Source organism: Salvelinus namaycush, chromosome 24, assembly GCF_016432855.1.
Source record: "Salvelinus namaycush isolate Seneca chromosome 24, SaNama_1.0, whole genome shotgun sequence".
NCBI classification, from domain to species: domain Eukaryota; kingdom Metazoa; phylum Chordata; class Actinopteri; order Salmoniformes; family Salmonidae; genus Salvelinus; species Salvelinus namaycush.
The window spans coordinates 14,634,060-14,650,518 of NC_052330.1; the positions used below are offsets into that span (position 1 = coordinate 14,634,060).

General features: G+C 43.4%; 1 protein-coding gene across 1 annotated transcript in view; it reads left to right on the plus strand.

Moving 5' to 3' along the window:
* The window catches only part of LOC120019749 (protein stum homolog), a 38,701-nt gene that overhangs the window by 13,473 nt on the left and 8,769 nt on the right, over nucleotides 1–16,459 (plus strand). The window contains exon 2 of the mRNA XM_038963177.1: nucleotides 2,660–2,839. Coding sequence (XP_038819105.1) covers nucleotides 2,660–2,839 — 180 coding nt within the window. The remainder of the gene's footprint in view (nucleotides 1–2,659; nucleotides 2,840–16,459) is intronic.

The following is a 16,459-nucleotide window of genomic DNA, read 5'->3' on the forward strand; positions in this document are numbered from 1 at the left end:
TGTCTGGAATCAGTCCATAAGACCTCTGAGTATCTCCTCGTGTCTCTTAATGGTGGCTCCTTGGGAGGAGATGGCGTTGCGGAGCTGGTCTGAGTCTGCAGGGTCAGTCATCGCCAGTTCGTACTATCAGACCTCAGGATAAGACCCAGATGCAGACAGCTACAAAAGTTTATTAGAAAAACAGGGGGCAGGCAAATGACAGGTCAAGGGCAGGCAGACTCAGACCAGACTCCGACCAGCTCAGACCAGTAATCCAGAGCAGTGTCCGAAAGGTACAGAACGGCAGGCAGGCTCAGGGTCAGGGCAGGCAGAATAGTAAAAACTGGGAAAATTAGAAAACAGGGACTAGAGAGAAAAACACTGGTAGGCTTGACAAGACGCACTGGCAACAGACAAACACAGGATAATTGGCAACACCTGGAGGGGGTGGAGACAGGCACAAGACAGGTGAAACAGATCAGGGTGTGACAAAGAGATTAGTGATGGAAATTCCACCAACAGTGGTTGGACTTTCATTTGTGTTTCTTGTCATTACTCATTTTATTTAACTAGGCAAGTCAGTTAAGAACAAATTCTAATTTACAACGACGGCCTAGGAACAGTGGGTTAACTGCCTTGTTCAGGGGCAGAACGACAGATCTTTACCTTGTCAGCTCAGGGATTCAATCTAGCAACCTTTCAGTTACTAGTCCAACGCTCTAACCACTAGGCTACCTGCCACCCCAAATGTTTTGTTCTAATGACAGCTTTAACAATGTATGTTATTATAAGTGTCATTGCAGAAAGCTCTTACTATCTGTGACCAGATGCTGTAGGGAAATTCCATGGTAACAGTGATGCTGACACTGAGATTTCTCACTTTAATAAAATGTATTCCAAACAAAACACAATGATTGCAAATTTTAACAAACCATACAACTCTATGCACAAGGACTACTTTTAAAAATGTCCACTGAAAATTTGACAAAAGCATATTTACTTGAACAGTGCAGATGCAAAGTTTTCTGTGAAAATTGTTAAAAGTAGTCCTCGTGCATTGAATTGTATGGTATGTGGAATTGGCCTGTACTAACTAATCTAATCAAAACAAATCAAATTGTATTTGTCACATGCGCCGAATACAACAGGAGTAGACCTTACTGAGATTAACCAACAATGCAGTTTTAAGAAAATGGAGTTAAGAAAATATTTACTAAATAAACTAAAGTAAAAAATGACACAATAAAATAAAAATAACGAGGCTATATACAGGGGGTACCGATACCGAGTCAATGTGCGGGGGTACAGGTTAGTTGAGGTAATTTGTACGTGTAGGTAAGGGATAAAGTGGCTATGCATAGATAAACAGCGAGTAGCAGCAGTGTAAAAACAAAAGGGATAAAAAGGGTTGTTTTGAGGCTAGGTGCAGTTTGTGCCAAGAGACATACCTTTCTGGTCATGGGTGGTACATTATAGAGTGTATATAAAACACAGGAAAATCTTGTTTTTGGCTGCACTGGGCTTGTCAGAGGATTTGTTGTGACTCTCACATTCCTGCGTGTGCTCTGTTCATATTTAGAATTACTGAGAGACAATTTTGCATCATCTCTCACCATGGCATAATTTTGATTTTAATCACCCTCGTCTGATTATCTCTAGATCAGTATGGTATGGATGAATTTCCAGTAGGATATAACCTTGATTTGAAAAGGATGGCAATTAAGCAGCATGTCAAGTTGGTCTGAAATCAACCGACCTGTCATGTTCATTCTCACATACATAACCCTCTAAATGATTTGGATGACATCCTTATATCAATCAATTAAAGAGCATTTCACAAAGATTAAGATTATGGAAGTCTGTTAAGTATAGTTCTCCTAAATTAGATTTTGTGTCAAATTGAACCTACCATTCTGATGCAATTATGAAATGGGCTCATCTGAACAAGCCAAAATTGGCACAGGACAGTGAACACAAGGACTGCTAGTCCCCTGCTGCTGCCTGTTGATTGCTGAGCTCTTTCCCTGTAAATCATGTTTATCTGCCTGCAGAGGAAATTTGGAGGCTATTCTTAGGCTGATTGGCCCGTTGTAAAGGGAAAGGGAGGCAGATCTCTGGCAGTGTACTTACTCTGTGTCTCGTTGGAATCTCCAGTATGATTAATGGTATGTCTCATTTGATAAGACAGGTTAAAATTAAACATAGTGGGAAAATGGGAGGATATTTATTTGTTCACTTCCTTTAGCTGTTTTTTTTGCGAAAGTCACAATGATTTAGAGGCCTGGCATTTAACCATTGAGAATAGTTCATATTCTGGAAACACTTCAAATAAATGACCCTGTATGAGGTTTGGTTCAGATCACCATAGGCACAAACACGCTCACTATACTGCCGCCATTGACCTCGACAGAGTAAACTAGCTGTGGTATACTTCAAGCTTATTATTTAACCTTTTCCTAATTGACTGGACAATGTTTTGGCCCATCAGTCAGTTTACATAGTGTTGCACTGCTGCATGTGAATTAATATTGTATTTGAAACTTCCTTTTACCTGCTCCCTCTCTCTTTGATCTCCCTGTCCTTTTGAATATTCTTGAATATTCTTTGTAGCAAATCATCAGAGTCCTAATATGTTGTGTGTGTGTGTGTGCGCCTTTACACTTGCGTCTTCTCTCCGCAGGTACATTCGTGTCAGCCTTCACGGTGCTGTGCGGAGCGCGGACGGACCTGCCCGACCGCCACATGTGCTGTGTGTTCTGGCTGAACATTGCAGCAGCCTTCATCCAGATCCTCACAGCCATCGTCATGGTTGGCTGGATCATGAGTATATTCTGGGGCATGGACATGGTCATCCTGGCAAGTATGTATCACTATGTATCATGCCTTTAGACGTGATTGATTTAACTTTTGAAAGTCTATGTGTATAAGGCTTATTATTGTGTATCAAAGGTCTATACAGGACATTTTCATAAGACGGGTCAGAAAAGGTCCAGAAAGGTCATATCGTACCCCACACATGTACTGAACACAGATTTTCAGCTGATGCCATTGGGGTGGTGTTATCAGTTTCCTAGATGCAGGCTGAACATATACAAACATTCCTTTCCTTTTCCTGTCAATAAAATGTCTAAACAGTTAAAGAGACACAGAGGTAGGACTGGAGCCTGGCCAGTAGGCCTTAAATCACCAATAAAAAGTTCGGACACACCTACTCATTCAAGGGCTTTTCTTTATTTTTTACTATGTTTGACATCGTAGAATAATAGTGAAGACATCAAAACTATGAAATAACACATACAGAATCATGTAGTAACCAAACAAGTGTTAAACAAATCAAAATATATTTTTATATTTAAGATTCTTCAAAGTAACCACCCTTTGCTTTGATGACAGCTTTGCACATCTTGGCATTCTCTCAACCAGCTTCATGAAGAATGCTTTTCTAACCGTCTTGAAGGAGTTCCCACATATGCTGAGCACTTCTTGGCTGCTTTTCCGTCACTCTGCGGTCTAAACTCTCATTCCTTCACTCTCACTCCAAACCATCTCAATTGGGTTGAGGTCGGGTGATTGGAGGCCAGGTCTTCTGATGCAGCACTCCATTACTCTCCTTCTTGGTCAAATAGCCCTTACACAGCCTGGAGGTGTGTTGGGTGATTGTCTTTTTGAAAACAAATGATAGTCCCACTAAACACAAACCAGATAGGATGGCGTATCGCTGCAGAATGCTGTGGTAGCAATGCTGGTTAAGTGTGCCTTGAATTCTAAGTAAATCACAGACAGTGTCACCAGCAAAGTACCCCCACACCATCACACCTCCTCCTCCATGCTTCACAGTGGGAACCACACATGCGGAGATCATTCGTTCACCTACTCTGCATCTCACAAAGACACCGCGGTTGGAACCAAAACTCTTAAAATCAGACCAAAGGACAGATTTCCACCGTGTGACTTGGCCCAAGCAAGTCTCTTGCTCGTGTGACTTGGCCCAAGCAAGTCTCTTCTTCTTATTGGTGTCCTTTAGTAGTGGTTTCTTTGCAGCATTTCAACCATGAAGGCCTGATTCAAGCAGTCTCCTCTGAACAGTTGATGTTGAGATGTGTCTGTTACTTGAACTCTGTGAAGCATTTATTTGGGCTGCAATCTGAGCTGCAGTTAACTGTAATGAACGTATCCTCTGCAGCAGAGGTACAGTGGTTCTTCATTTAAAAGTTTTGAGCTTATGCCGTGACCGTTAGTGGTAGATGGTGGCATTCTGTCATTGCACCACACCATCACAAGGTGGAGTTAGACCACTGATCTATTGGTAGTCTAAACTGTGGCAATTAATGGAGGCGTTTTCAGTCTGAGAGTCTCTCCTCTGGCACTAGAGTCCTGCATCAGTCAACAACCACAAAAACTGTTGGTGGTCCTGGAGTTAAGAGAGAACTTGGGTATATACCAATAAAAAAAATAAAAAAAATAACCTTTATTTAGCCAGGTAGGCCAGTTGAGAACAAGTTCTCATTTACAACTGCGACCTGGCCAAGATAAAGCAAAGCAGTGCGACAAAAACAACAACACAGAGTTACACATAAATAAACGTACAGTCGAAAAGAAAAATCGAAAAATCTATGTACAGTGTGTGCAAATGTAGAAGAGTAGGGAGGTAGGCAATAAATAGGCCCTAGAGGCAAAAATAATTACAATTTAGCATTAATACTGGAGTGATGTGCAGATGATGATGTGCAAGTAGAGATACTGGGGTGCAAAAGAGCAAGAAGGTAAGTAATAATATGGGGATGAGGTAGTCGGGTGTACTATTTACAGGTACAGTGATCGGTAAGCTGCTCAGACAGCTGATGCTTAGAGAGGGAGGTATAAGACTCCAGCTTCAGAGATTTTTGCAATTCGTTCATGTCATTGGAAGCAGAGAACTGGAAGGAAAGGCGGCCAAAGGAAGTGTTGGCTTTGGGGATGACCAGTGCAATATACCTGCTGGAGCGCGTGCTACGGGTGGGTGTTGCTATGGTGACTAGTGAGCTGAGATAAGGCGGGGCTTTACATAGCAAAGACGTATAGATGACCTGGAGCCAGTGAGTTTGGTGACGGATATGTAGTGAGGGCCAGCCAACGAGAGCATACAGGTCACAGTGGTGGGTGGTATATGGGGCTTTGGTGATAAAACGGATGGCACTGTGATAGACTACATCCAATTTGCTGAGTAGAGTGTTGGGGCTATTTTGTAAAGGGTGAGGGCAGCAATCGGTTGAAGAGCACTTAGTTTTACTTGCATTTAAAAGCAGTTGGAGGCCACGGAAGGAGTGTTGTATGGCGTTGAAGCTCGTTTGGAGGTTTGTTAATACAGTCTCCAAAGAAGGGCCAGATGTATACAGAATGGTGTCATCTGCGTAGAGGTGGATCAGAGAATCACCAGCAGCAAGAGCGACATCATTAATATATACAGAGGAAAGAGTCAGCCCGAGAATTGAACCTTGTGGCACCCCCATAGAGACTGCCAGAGGTCTGGACAACAGGCCCTCCGATTTGACACACTGAACTCTATCTAACTCACTGGGGAAATTTCACTTGACATGTGGACTGACAATTTTCCAAAAAATAGGCACGGTGGGCTTTTGGTTTCTCTCCCTCTAAAATCAGAAATAAATCATCTAAATAACAAACTGGCTTTATTTACAAATTATGAAGAATGTCTCACCGCATGTTCAAGAATGCCCTTTTTCCTTTTATTTAACTAGGCAAGTCAGTTAATTAAGAACAAATTCTTATTTACAATGACAGCCTAGGAACAGTGGGTTAGGGGCAGAACGACATATTTTTACCTTGTCTGCTCAGGAATTCGATCTAGCAAACTTTCAGTTACTGGCCCAGCCCTCTAACCACTAGGCTACCTGCCATCCCACGTTACAATCGCTCACTTTCGGTTATTTGAAATGAAATCATCTCCAAAATATAGTTATTTTTTAAACAAGCCACAGAAAGTTGGTTTCAATTTCAGTTAAAAAATAAATAAAATAAGGAACTTGTCTGTCTGCCTTGCATTATAGACCAAAATTGGTTAAAGAGAATTGGTTAAAAATATATACCACCATCTTTTGCACATGTAATTTTCGGAAGTTTACATACACCTTCGCCAAATACATTTAAACTCAGTTTTTCACAATTCCTGACATTTAATCATAGTAAAAACTCTCTGTCTTAGGTCAGTTAGGATCACCACTTTATTTTAAGGATGTGAAATGTCTGAATAATAGTAGAGAGAATGATTTATTTCTACTTTTATTTATTTTATCACATTCCCTGTGGGTCAGAAGTTTACATACACTCAATTAGTATTTGGTAGCATTGCCTTTAAATTGTTTAACTTTGGTCAATTGTTTTAGGTAGCCTTCCACAAGCTTCCCACAATAAGTTGGGTGAAATTTGTCCCATTCCTCCTGACAGAGCTGGTGTAACTGAGCCAGGTTTGTAGGCCTCCTTGCTCGCATTGAGGTCAGGGCTTTGCGATGGCCACTCCAATACCTTGACTTTGTTGTCCTTAAGCCATTTTCCCACAACTTTGGAAGTATGCTTGTGGTCATTGTCCATTTGGAAGACCCATTTGCGACCAAGCGTTAACTTCCTGACTGATGTCTTGAGATGTTGCTTCAATATATCCACATAATATTCCTTCCTCATGAAGCCATCTATTTTGTGAAGTGCACCAGTCCCTCCTGCAGCAAAGCACCCCCACAACATGATGCTGCCACCCCCGTGCTTCACGTTTGGGATGGTGTTCTTCGGCTTGCAAGCCACCCCTTTTTTCCTCCAAACATAATGATGGTCATTATGGCCAAACAGCTCTATTTTTGTTTCATCAGACCAGAGGACATTTCTCCAAAAAGTACGATCTTTGTCTTCATGTGCAGTTCCAAACCGTAGTCTGGCTTTTCTATGGCGGTTTTTGAGCAGTGGCTTCTTCCTTGCTGAGTGGCCTTTCAGGTTATGTCGATATAGGACTCGTTTTACTGTGGATATAGATACTTTTGTACCTGTTTCCTCCAGCATCTTCACAAGGTCCTTTGCTGTTGTTCTGGGATTGATTTGCACTTTTCGCACCAAAGTACGTTCATCTCTAGGAGACAGAACGCGTCTCCTTCCTGAGCGGTATGACGGCTGTGTGGTCCCATGGTGTTTATACTTGCGTACTATTGTTTGTACAGATGAACGTGGTACCTTCAGGCGTTTGGAAATTGCTCCCAAGGATGAACCAGACTTGTGGAGGTCTACAATTTTTTTTTTAGGTCTTGGCTGATTTCTTTTGATTTTCCCATGATGTCAAGCAAAGAGGCACAGAGTTTGAAGGTAGGCCTTGAAACACATCCACAGGTACACCTCCAATTGACTCAAATGATGTCAATTAGCCTATCAGAAACTTCTAAAGCCATGACATCATTTTCTGGAATTTTCAAGCTGTTTAAAGGCACTGTCAACTTGGTGTATGTAAACTTCTGACCCACTGGAATTGTGATACAGTGAAATAATCTGTCTGTAAACAATTGTTGGAAGAATTACTTGTGTCATGCACAAAGTAGATGTCCTGACCGACTTTCCAAAACTATAGTTTTGTTAACAAGGAATTTGTGGAGTGGTTGAAAAACGAGTTTTCATGACTCCAACCTAAATGTATGTAAACTTCCGACTTCAACTGTATGTATTCATTTATTTATGTGGAAGCAGCAGCACTCTTTAATTTTCCAGGTCAAATTTCCCCGTAGGACAATAAATTGTATCATATCATATGTTCATGGACAGTGTTATGAGTTTTTCTTGACCACATGACCTGTCCAGGAACACTCCTGGTCCTGTTCATAGAGGGTTGGTATGGTATTATAGTAACCCTCTGCCCCTGAACACTTTCCAGCCACAGCCCCAACAGATTGATTGTTTTTTTTGTGTGGTTTGATGGGTACCGTAATGATCTCTCTCCCTCTCTCTTCATTGCTCACTGCAGATTGAATTGCATTGCTAAAGGTGTTTTTCTGAATGAGAATGTCAAAATACTAGAATAGATATTCTGGCTCCCATTGTGCATGAGGTACTTGACGTAGAGACCCCAGTTAGCTGGGACCTACTCTTTGTTACTATTTCCGTCGGCCCTGCAAGCTGTGTTGGCTGGAACTGTGTGGAGTACCAGCACTAGCCTACATTGCTACCATCATGCCGCACAAAGTTAAAGAAGGTTGGAGTAATGGAGAGGACAGTGTTTTGCTAACACAGGTGCGTGATCTTTTAAATCAACAAGATGTCCAAGCAATTATTACAGCAACAGGAAAATGGCTTCAAGTGATTTGTCCAAAACTGGTGGACTCAACTAACAAAAGAATGGGCGATCTGACCAGAGAGGTCCTAGACTTTAAGAACAGTTTGCAGTTCTTCCAGGGAGAGGTGGATGTCATGAAAGAGACTTGCAGCAAGATGACAACAAACTGTAAGTCCACGCGAAATGACAGAACTGTCTGTGAATCATTATTACAGGTGACTGGGAAAACAGACTATCGAGGGACAATCCAGGAGGAATAACATTGTTGTGGATGGCATACGAGAGTCTCCACTTGAGACCTGGATGGAGTCTGAGGACAAAGTGAGAAAAATGATCACCGAAAAGTTGCAGATGAATCATAGGCAGATTGAGGTGGATCGCGCCCACAGTTCTGAAAAACCGGTAACGAGCCCAGGTGACAGACCCAGGCCGATAGTGGTCAAGTTCCTAAGGTTCAAGGACAAGATGGCTGTTCTGGAGAGAGACAAGAACTTGAGAGGAACCAAAATCTTCCTCAACGAGGACTTCCCAGCTATAAAAGCTGCCAGGGGGTGTGGGGACATTGCTTACATCTGCTACGACAAGCTCATTGTCCACCCTCCCTCCCAAAAGCCTGGAATGACTGATAGAGGCAAGCTTCCGAGTCAGTAGCTTCAGCTCAACATCACATACACACACATACACACATATATATATATATACACCAACTGACATTCACAAGTGCCTGATTAACTGACTACTAGCTAACAATGTTTTTATTTTACTTGTATTTTTTCTCCATATTATGTCTATCCCCGATAAGCTACCCAGGAAAGGGCTAAGAATAGCCCATATTAATATAGTTAGCCTTAGAAATAAGGATAATGAAATCAATAACTTGCTAACGATAACGTTCATATACTGTCAATCTCTGAAACTCACCTAGATAATTCATTTGATGACACATCAGTAGCAATACAAGGATATAACATCGACAGAAAGGACAGGAATGCCTATGGAGGAGGTGTTGCGGTATACAGTATATTCAGAGCCATATTCCTGTAAAGCTTAGATGGGATCTCATGTCAAAAGTTGTTGAAGTGTTGTGGTTACAAGTTCATCTGCCTCATCTAAAGCCTCTTATTTTGGGGTGCTGCAATAGGCCACCAAGTGAGTACAGTCAGGATTTGGATAATATGTGTGCAATGCTTGATAGTGTGTGTGATGTTAACAGGGAGGACTATTTTCTGGATGACCTGAACATTGACTGGTTAGCAACTAGCTATCCTCTCAAGAGGAGCCTTCAAACTGTGACTTAAGCCTATAATATGACCCAGGTTACCGCTCACCCGACTAGTGCATACCAATAGTGTTGGATCTGCGACATCCACTTGTATTGATCATGTCTTAGCACGGGACGTGACGTCATCATAGCGCCGATCCATCACGACTGGTCTGCCGACGTAATTCCGTCCGATGTGCCCTCAACCGGCCTTTGCTGGACGTCGGTGACACCCTTGTCCCGAAGCTAGCACCAGTTAGCCTCGAGCCAGGCGCATCTCCCGGCTAGCGTGGTAACGACTACCTAACGCAGGGGTGTCAAACTCAAATACCCAGTGGGCCAAAATGTAAAACCTGAACAAAGTCGCGGGCCAACATTGAACAAATGAACCTTTTAATATGGACCCAAACAAGTTTTGCTTTAACATTGAATATGGAACAAGCATCGCTTATTACCATACAATATATAATTTAATAGTGGAGACATGCAAAATCGAATTTCAAATGAAAAAACACATCAATGGCATTCATTTATTAAATAAATAAAATTTAAATAAAAATCGTATGCCTCTTTTCTATTTGCAGCCTTCTGATTTAAATACCAAAATAAACTTTTTCCACTGGCTAATAATTTTACAAATAAAATGATAATAAATCAATCAACCATTCAAGCCCATGCCTTGTAGCAAGAAAAAGTGCACAAAGAAAACGTTAATTATTGCACACTGATCTAATCTGATGTGCCCAAGCCAGATACCTGGCATCTCTTCTTGGATGCTAGTTCATCAATGTCTGGGCTCAGGCTCTGAGCTGAAGAAATCCTCAGTATCGAGCGAAGGTGTTCATCAGTCAGACGTCTCCTGTGAGTTGTTTTGGTCATCTTCATCGAGGAGAAAAGTTGCTCGCATAGATAAGTGCTGCCGAACATGGAGAGCATCTGAGCAGCTTGGGTGCGGAGCTGAGGCATTGTCAGGGATGAACCGTGGAAACTGTGCGGCGCCCACAGCATCATACTTTGACTTCAGCGTGTCGTTGCACTGGAGTTCAATCAGCTCCATTTGGATGTTGGTTGGTGCATTTTCCACATCAACTGCGAAGGGATTACTAAGCTGTTCAAACCTACGTTTCTGGACATCGAAGTCGGCAAATCGCCGGCTAAACTCAGCGGCGAGAACACTGAGTTTTTCAGCAAACTGTGCGCATGGGAACATGGCGGTAGAGATCTGCGCTTTTATGGTTTGGCAGCAGGGAAAATGGCAAGGGTTTCCTTGCAGCATCTGATTCTCCCACAGGCACAGTTTAGTTTTAAAGGCCCTCACTGCAGCGTACATGTCTGTGATGATGCGCCCCCGCCCCTGAAGCTGCAGGTTCAGCGCATCGAGATGGCTCGAGATGTCACAGAGAAAGGCCAGCTCACACAGAAATTTTTGCTCCCGGAGCTCTGCTGTATCCTTCCCTTTGGTTTCCAGGAATTGACATATTTCCTCACGCAGCTCGAAACATCTGTTCAGTACTTTTCCTCTGCTTAGCCATCTCACCTCTGTGTGATACGGCACGTCTGCGTATTCCGAACCACACTCCTCTAGAAAAAATTTAAACTGGCGGTGATTCAGACCTTTGGCTCTTATAAAGTTAACTACCTGTGTTACTGTGGTCATAACATGTTCCATCTTTAGGGCTTTGGCACACAGTGATTCCTGATGTATGATGCAGTGGTAAACAGTTAGCTCACCTGCACAGTTCTCTTCCCGCATCTTCTCCCGAACCATGCCCACCAGTCCACTCTTTTTACCGCACATCGCTGGCGCACCATCTGTCGTTAATCCAACGAGTTTATCCCACGGCAGCTTTATTTCAGTTACACATTTGGAAACCTCCTCAAAGATTTCCTTTCCTGTGGTTGTGCCATGCATTGATTTGAATCCCAATAGCTCCTCCGTAACACACAGATTTGAGTCCACTCCACGGATGAAGACTGACAGCTGAGCAGTATCAGATGCGTCGCAGCTCTCATCCACAGCGAGGGAGAACGCAACGAAATCTTTTCCCTTTTCCATCAGCTGGTCATACAGATTGGTGGCAAGATCACATGTGCGATCAGCTACTGTGTTCCTGCTCACTTTCATCATGCACTTTTTCACGAACTCTCCCTCATTAAAGGGCCGGGCTGATTTTGCGATCTCTGCTGCCACTATATAACTAGCCTTTACAGCAGCCTCACTTTGTGATGTGGCTTTTTTGAACATATTCTGTTGTGAAACCAAACTTCTTTTCATCTCCTCTACTTTCTGGCTCCTTTGAGTCATGTCCAGGTCCTTGTATTTGTCATGGTGTTTCGTTTCATAGTGTCGTCTAATGTTGTACTCCTTACTTACAGCCACGTTGACTCCACAAACAAGACAAACAGGTTTGTCTTTTACATATGTAAACAGATATTCTGCCTCCCACTGTTTTCTGCCTTTCTTTTCGCCATTTTTGGGAAGGGATAGCGCGCTGACAGTTGTAGCGTCTATGTTGCTATGACTACTGTCACAGAGGAGAGGGCGTTTCTGGGTCATGTCCTGATTGGCGCGCGAAAACAACTTCAGAGCATTATGGGATTCGTAGTATTAGCGGTGAATGCGCTGTATAATACCGGCGGGCCAGCTCTAGTAGTAATTTGGTATTGTCTCGCGGGCCAAATATAATTACCCCGCGGGCCAGAGTTTGACACCCATGACCTAACGGCTTCTCTGTTTCATCTATTTCTGTTCACTGGACCCTATGATCACTTGGCTACATAGCTGATGCCTCCTGGCTTCCCCAACCCCGGCCAACAGCTCCGCATTCCCCGCAGCTACTTTCCCAAGCCTCCCCAGCTTCTCCTTCACCCAAATCCAGATAGCTGATGGTCTCAAAGAGCTGCAAAACCTGGACACGTACAAATCAGTTGGGCTAGACAATCTGGACCCTCTCTTTCTAAAATTATCCACCGCCATTTTTGCAACCCCTATTACTAGTCTGTTCAACCTCTCTTTCGTATCGTCCGAGATTCCTAAAGATTGGAAAGCTGCCGTGGCCATCCCCCTCTTCAAAGGGGGTGACATTCTAGACCCAAACTGTTACAGACCTATATCCAACTGTTACAGACCTATATCCACTGACCACTTCGAATCCCACCATACCTTCTCCGCTGTGCAATCCGGTTTCCGAGCTGGTCACGGGTGCACCTCAGCCACGCTCAACGTCCTAAATTATATCATAACCGCCATCGATAAAAGAGTACTGTGCAGCCGTCTTCATCGACCTGGCCAAGGCTTTCGACTCTGTCCAATGACTGTATTCTTATCGACAGACTCAACAGCCTTGGTTTCTCAAATGACTGCCTCGCCTGGTTCACCAACTACTTCTCAGATAGAGTTCAGTGTGTCAAATTGTCTCTAACAAGGTTCAATTCCCGGGCCGACTCTTTTCTCTGTATATATCAACGATGTCGCTCTTGCTGCGGGATTCCTTGATCCACCTCTACACAGACGACACCATTCTGTAAACAGCTGGCCCTTCTTTGGACACCGTGTTAACAAACCTCCAAACGAGCTTCAATTCCATACAACACTCCTTCCGTGGCCGCCAACTGTTCTTAAATGCAAGTAATACTAAATGCGTGCTCTTCAACCGATCGCTGCCGCACCCGCCCGCCCAACTAGCATCACTACTCTGGACGGTTCTGACTTAGAATATGTGGACAACTACAAATACCTAGGTGTCTGGCTAGACTGTAAACTCTCCTTCCAGACTCATATCAAGCATCTCCAATCCAAAATTAAATCTAGAGACGGCTTCCTATTTCGCAACAAAGCCTCTTTTACTCATGCTGCCAAACATACCCTCGTAAAACTGACTATCCTACCCATCCTCGACTTCGGCGATGTCATTTTCAATATAGCCTCCAACACGCTACTCAGCAAATTGCATGCAGTCTATCACAGTGCCATCCGTTTTGTCACCAAAGCCCTACATACCACCCACCACTGCGACCTGCATGCTCTCGTCGGCTGGCCCTCGCTACATATTTGTCGCCAAACCCACTGGCTCCAGGTCATCTATAAGTCTTTGCTAGGTAAAGCTCCTCCTTATCTCAGCTCACTGGTCACCATAGCAACACCCACCCGTAGCACGCGCTCCAGCAGGTATATCTCACTGGTCATCCCCAAAGTGATCACCTCGTTTGGTCGCCTTTCCTTCCAGTTCTCTGCTGCCAATGACTGGAATGAATTACAAAAATCGCTGAGGTTGGAGACTTATATCTCTCTCACTAACTTTAAGCATCAGCTATCTGAGCAGCTTACCGATCGCTGCAGCTGTACAAAGCCCATCTGTAAATAGCCCATCCAACTACCTACCTCATCCCCATATTGTTTTTATTAACTTTTTTTGCTCTTTTGCACACCAGTATTTCTACTTGCACATCATCATCTCCACATCTATCACTCCAGTGTTAATTTGCTAAATTGTAATTACTTCACTACTATGGCCTATTTATTACCTTACCTCCTTACTTTACCTCCTTACTCCACTGTATATAGATTTTTCTATTGTGTTATTGACTGTACTTTTGTTTATCCCATGTGTAACTCTGTGTTGTTGTTTTTGTCGCACTGCTTTGCTTTATCTTGGCCAGGTCGCATTTGTAAATTGTTGAACGCTGTTGAACTCCGAAATCTGAACTAGAGACCTTGGTTTAAAAGCTGACTGTTTTTATATACTTTTATTTAATTTTGGATCCTGCAGCTCTGTTGGGCTTAGTTGCTGTGAGCGCTGATGTCTGTCCCGAGATCCTGCCAGATTCCGCATAGTGGGAGAGACACGAAATTCCAGCTAGCATAGCTTGGCGGTCTCAAATGGAGGTCGCTATTGAACATTTCCAACGCTGCAATAGCTGTGTTTATTTTGCTTTGTTCCGGGACAATGTGGACTGCGCTGACTTTCAATGTAGCAACTGCTTGCTACATTGCTCTTAGCAAGCAAGTAGCAAACCTACACAAACTACCAGGGAGCCCACGCACGCCTCCTTTTCTTTTTCTTCCACACCAGTAGCCGGATGCCGCTCTGGTGGAAGTTTTGCCGCCATGTCGGCTCTCCACAGCCGACTGGCCGGTGCTCAGCAGGGTTCCATCCCCGAAGGGGTCATCACCTTCCCTGGAGAACGGAGCTGTTCTCGACCCAACCAACCAGCCATGGAGGTACGTCACTCGCTGTGGAAGTCGAAGAAGGCATCCTCTGTCATCGGGGGTCTCCTTGGAGATGTTCAGCCCTGATCTGACACAGAGCAGAAACAGCTTTGCCGCCCTGGATCCAGAGGTTCCGGCGCTTTCTTCCTTGTGGGATTCCCATTCAAGATCGGATCTGGAGGTACCTGCGTCTTCGTCCTCGGTTCTGTCTCCCTCTCCGGTGGCTTCTACCTTGGGTTCAGATCCTCTGAGCTCCCACCCTCATCAGACCGTGAGGCTGCCTGAGAGACTGACCCATTCAACATCACCAGCTGTCATCATAGGCAGCTTTATGGTGAGAAACATCTCGGTTCAAAAGGCAAAAACCCTGTACTACCCAGGAGCACGACTACAGGACATCACAAGGCTGCTTCCGACTGTTCTACAACAGATGCCAGGAGCTGACACTGTCGTAGTCCATGTGGGGTCAAACAACATCAGGAGGGCTAACTCAGAACATTTGAAAACGGATTTAAAAAAAACTAATTTTACTATTAAAAGACTCCAAAAAACGGCCAATCATTTCAGGTCCAGTTCCATCGTTGGGTTGCGGGTATGAAAGATTCAGCAGACTGCTGGCATTACACATCTGGCTAAAAGATTATTGTAGCTCTGCTGGAGTCACTTTTATAGATAACTTTGACACCTTCTGGAAACAGAAGATACTCCACAGGAATGACAGAGTCCATCCAAATCATCGTGGCTCCTGGACTCTGTCCAAGCATTTCAAGGCTGCGTTGAAACTGTGACTTTTCATGGATCCAAGACCATCTCAGTTAATCCCTACCATTGTGACAATAAGTCGTCATAATGCTGCATTATGATTATTATTTTATGTGCCCCTAATTGCACCGAATACCTCTGTTTATCCTACAGCTATTGTATGCATTAAACATGAGCCTATGAACCAGAGTTACAATGTTAGCACTTAGGCAGTGTGCCCTAGTAGGAAGACCACTTTGTGCAGCTCACCCTGCACTATCAGCTCCAATATAAATAACATGAGCAAGTCTACTTCTGATAAGCTTCCCAGTAAAGCATTAAAAACAATCAAGCAACCCAGAAAAGTGCTCAAAAATAGCTCATATTAACATATGCAGCCTGAGAAGGTCCATGAAGTCAATAACTTGCTTGTAACAGATACAATTAATGTTCTATCTCTGAAACTCACTTAGATAATACCTTTGATGATACAGTGTACTGCATACATGGTTATAACCTCTACCGAAAAGACAAAAATGGCAACGGGGGCGGTGTTGCGGTCTATATTCAAAAACACATTCCTGTAAAGCTTAGAGACGATCTAATGTTAAGTGCTGTTGAAGTAATATGGCTACAGGTTCACCTGCCTCACATAAAGCCCATTCTTGTTGGAAGCTGCTATAGACCACCAAGTGCTAACAGTCAGTATCTGGATAATATGTGTAAAATGCTTGATAATGTTCAGGTTGTCAGTCAACCTACCAGGGTAGTTACAAACAGCACAGGAATTAAATCATCAACATGTATTGATCACATCTTTACAAATGCTGCATAAATTTGCTTTAAAGCAGTATCCAAATCTATAGGATGTAGTGATCACAATATAATAGCCATATCTAGGAAAACCAAAGTTCCAAAGGCTGGGCCTAATATAGTGTATAAGAGGTCATACAATAAGTTTTGTAGT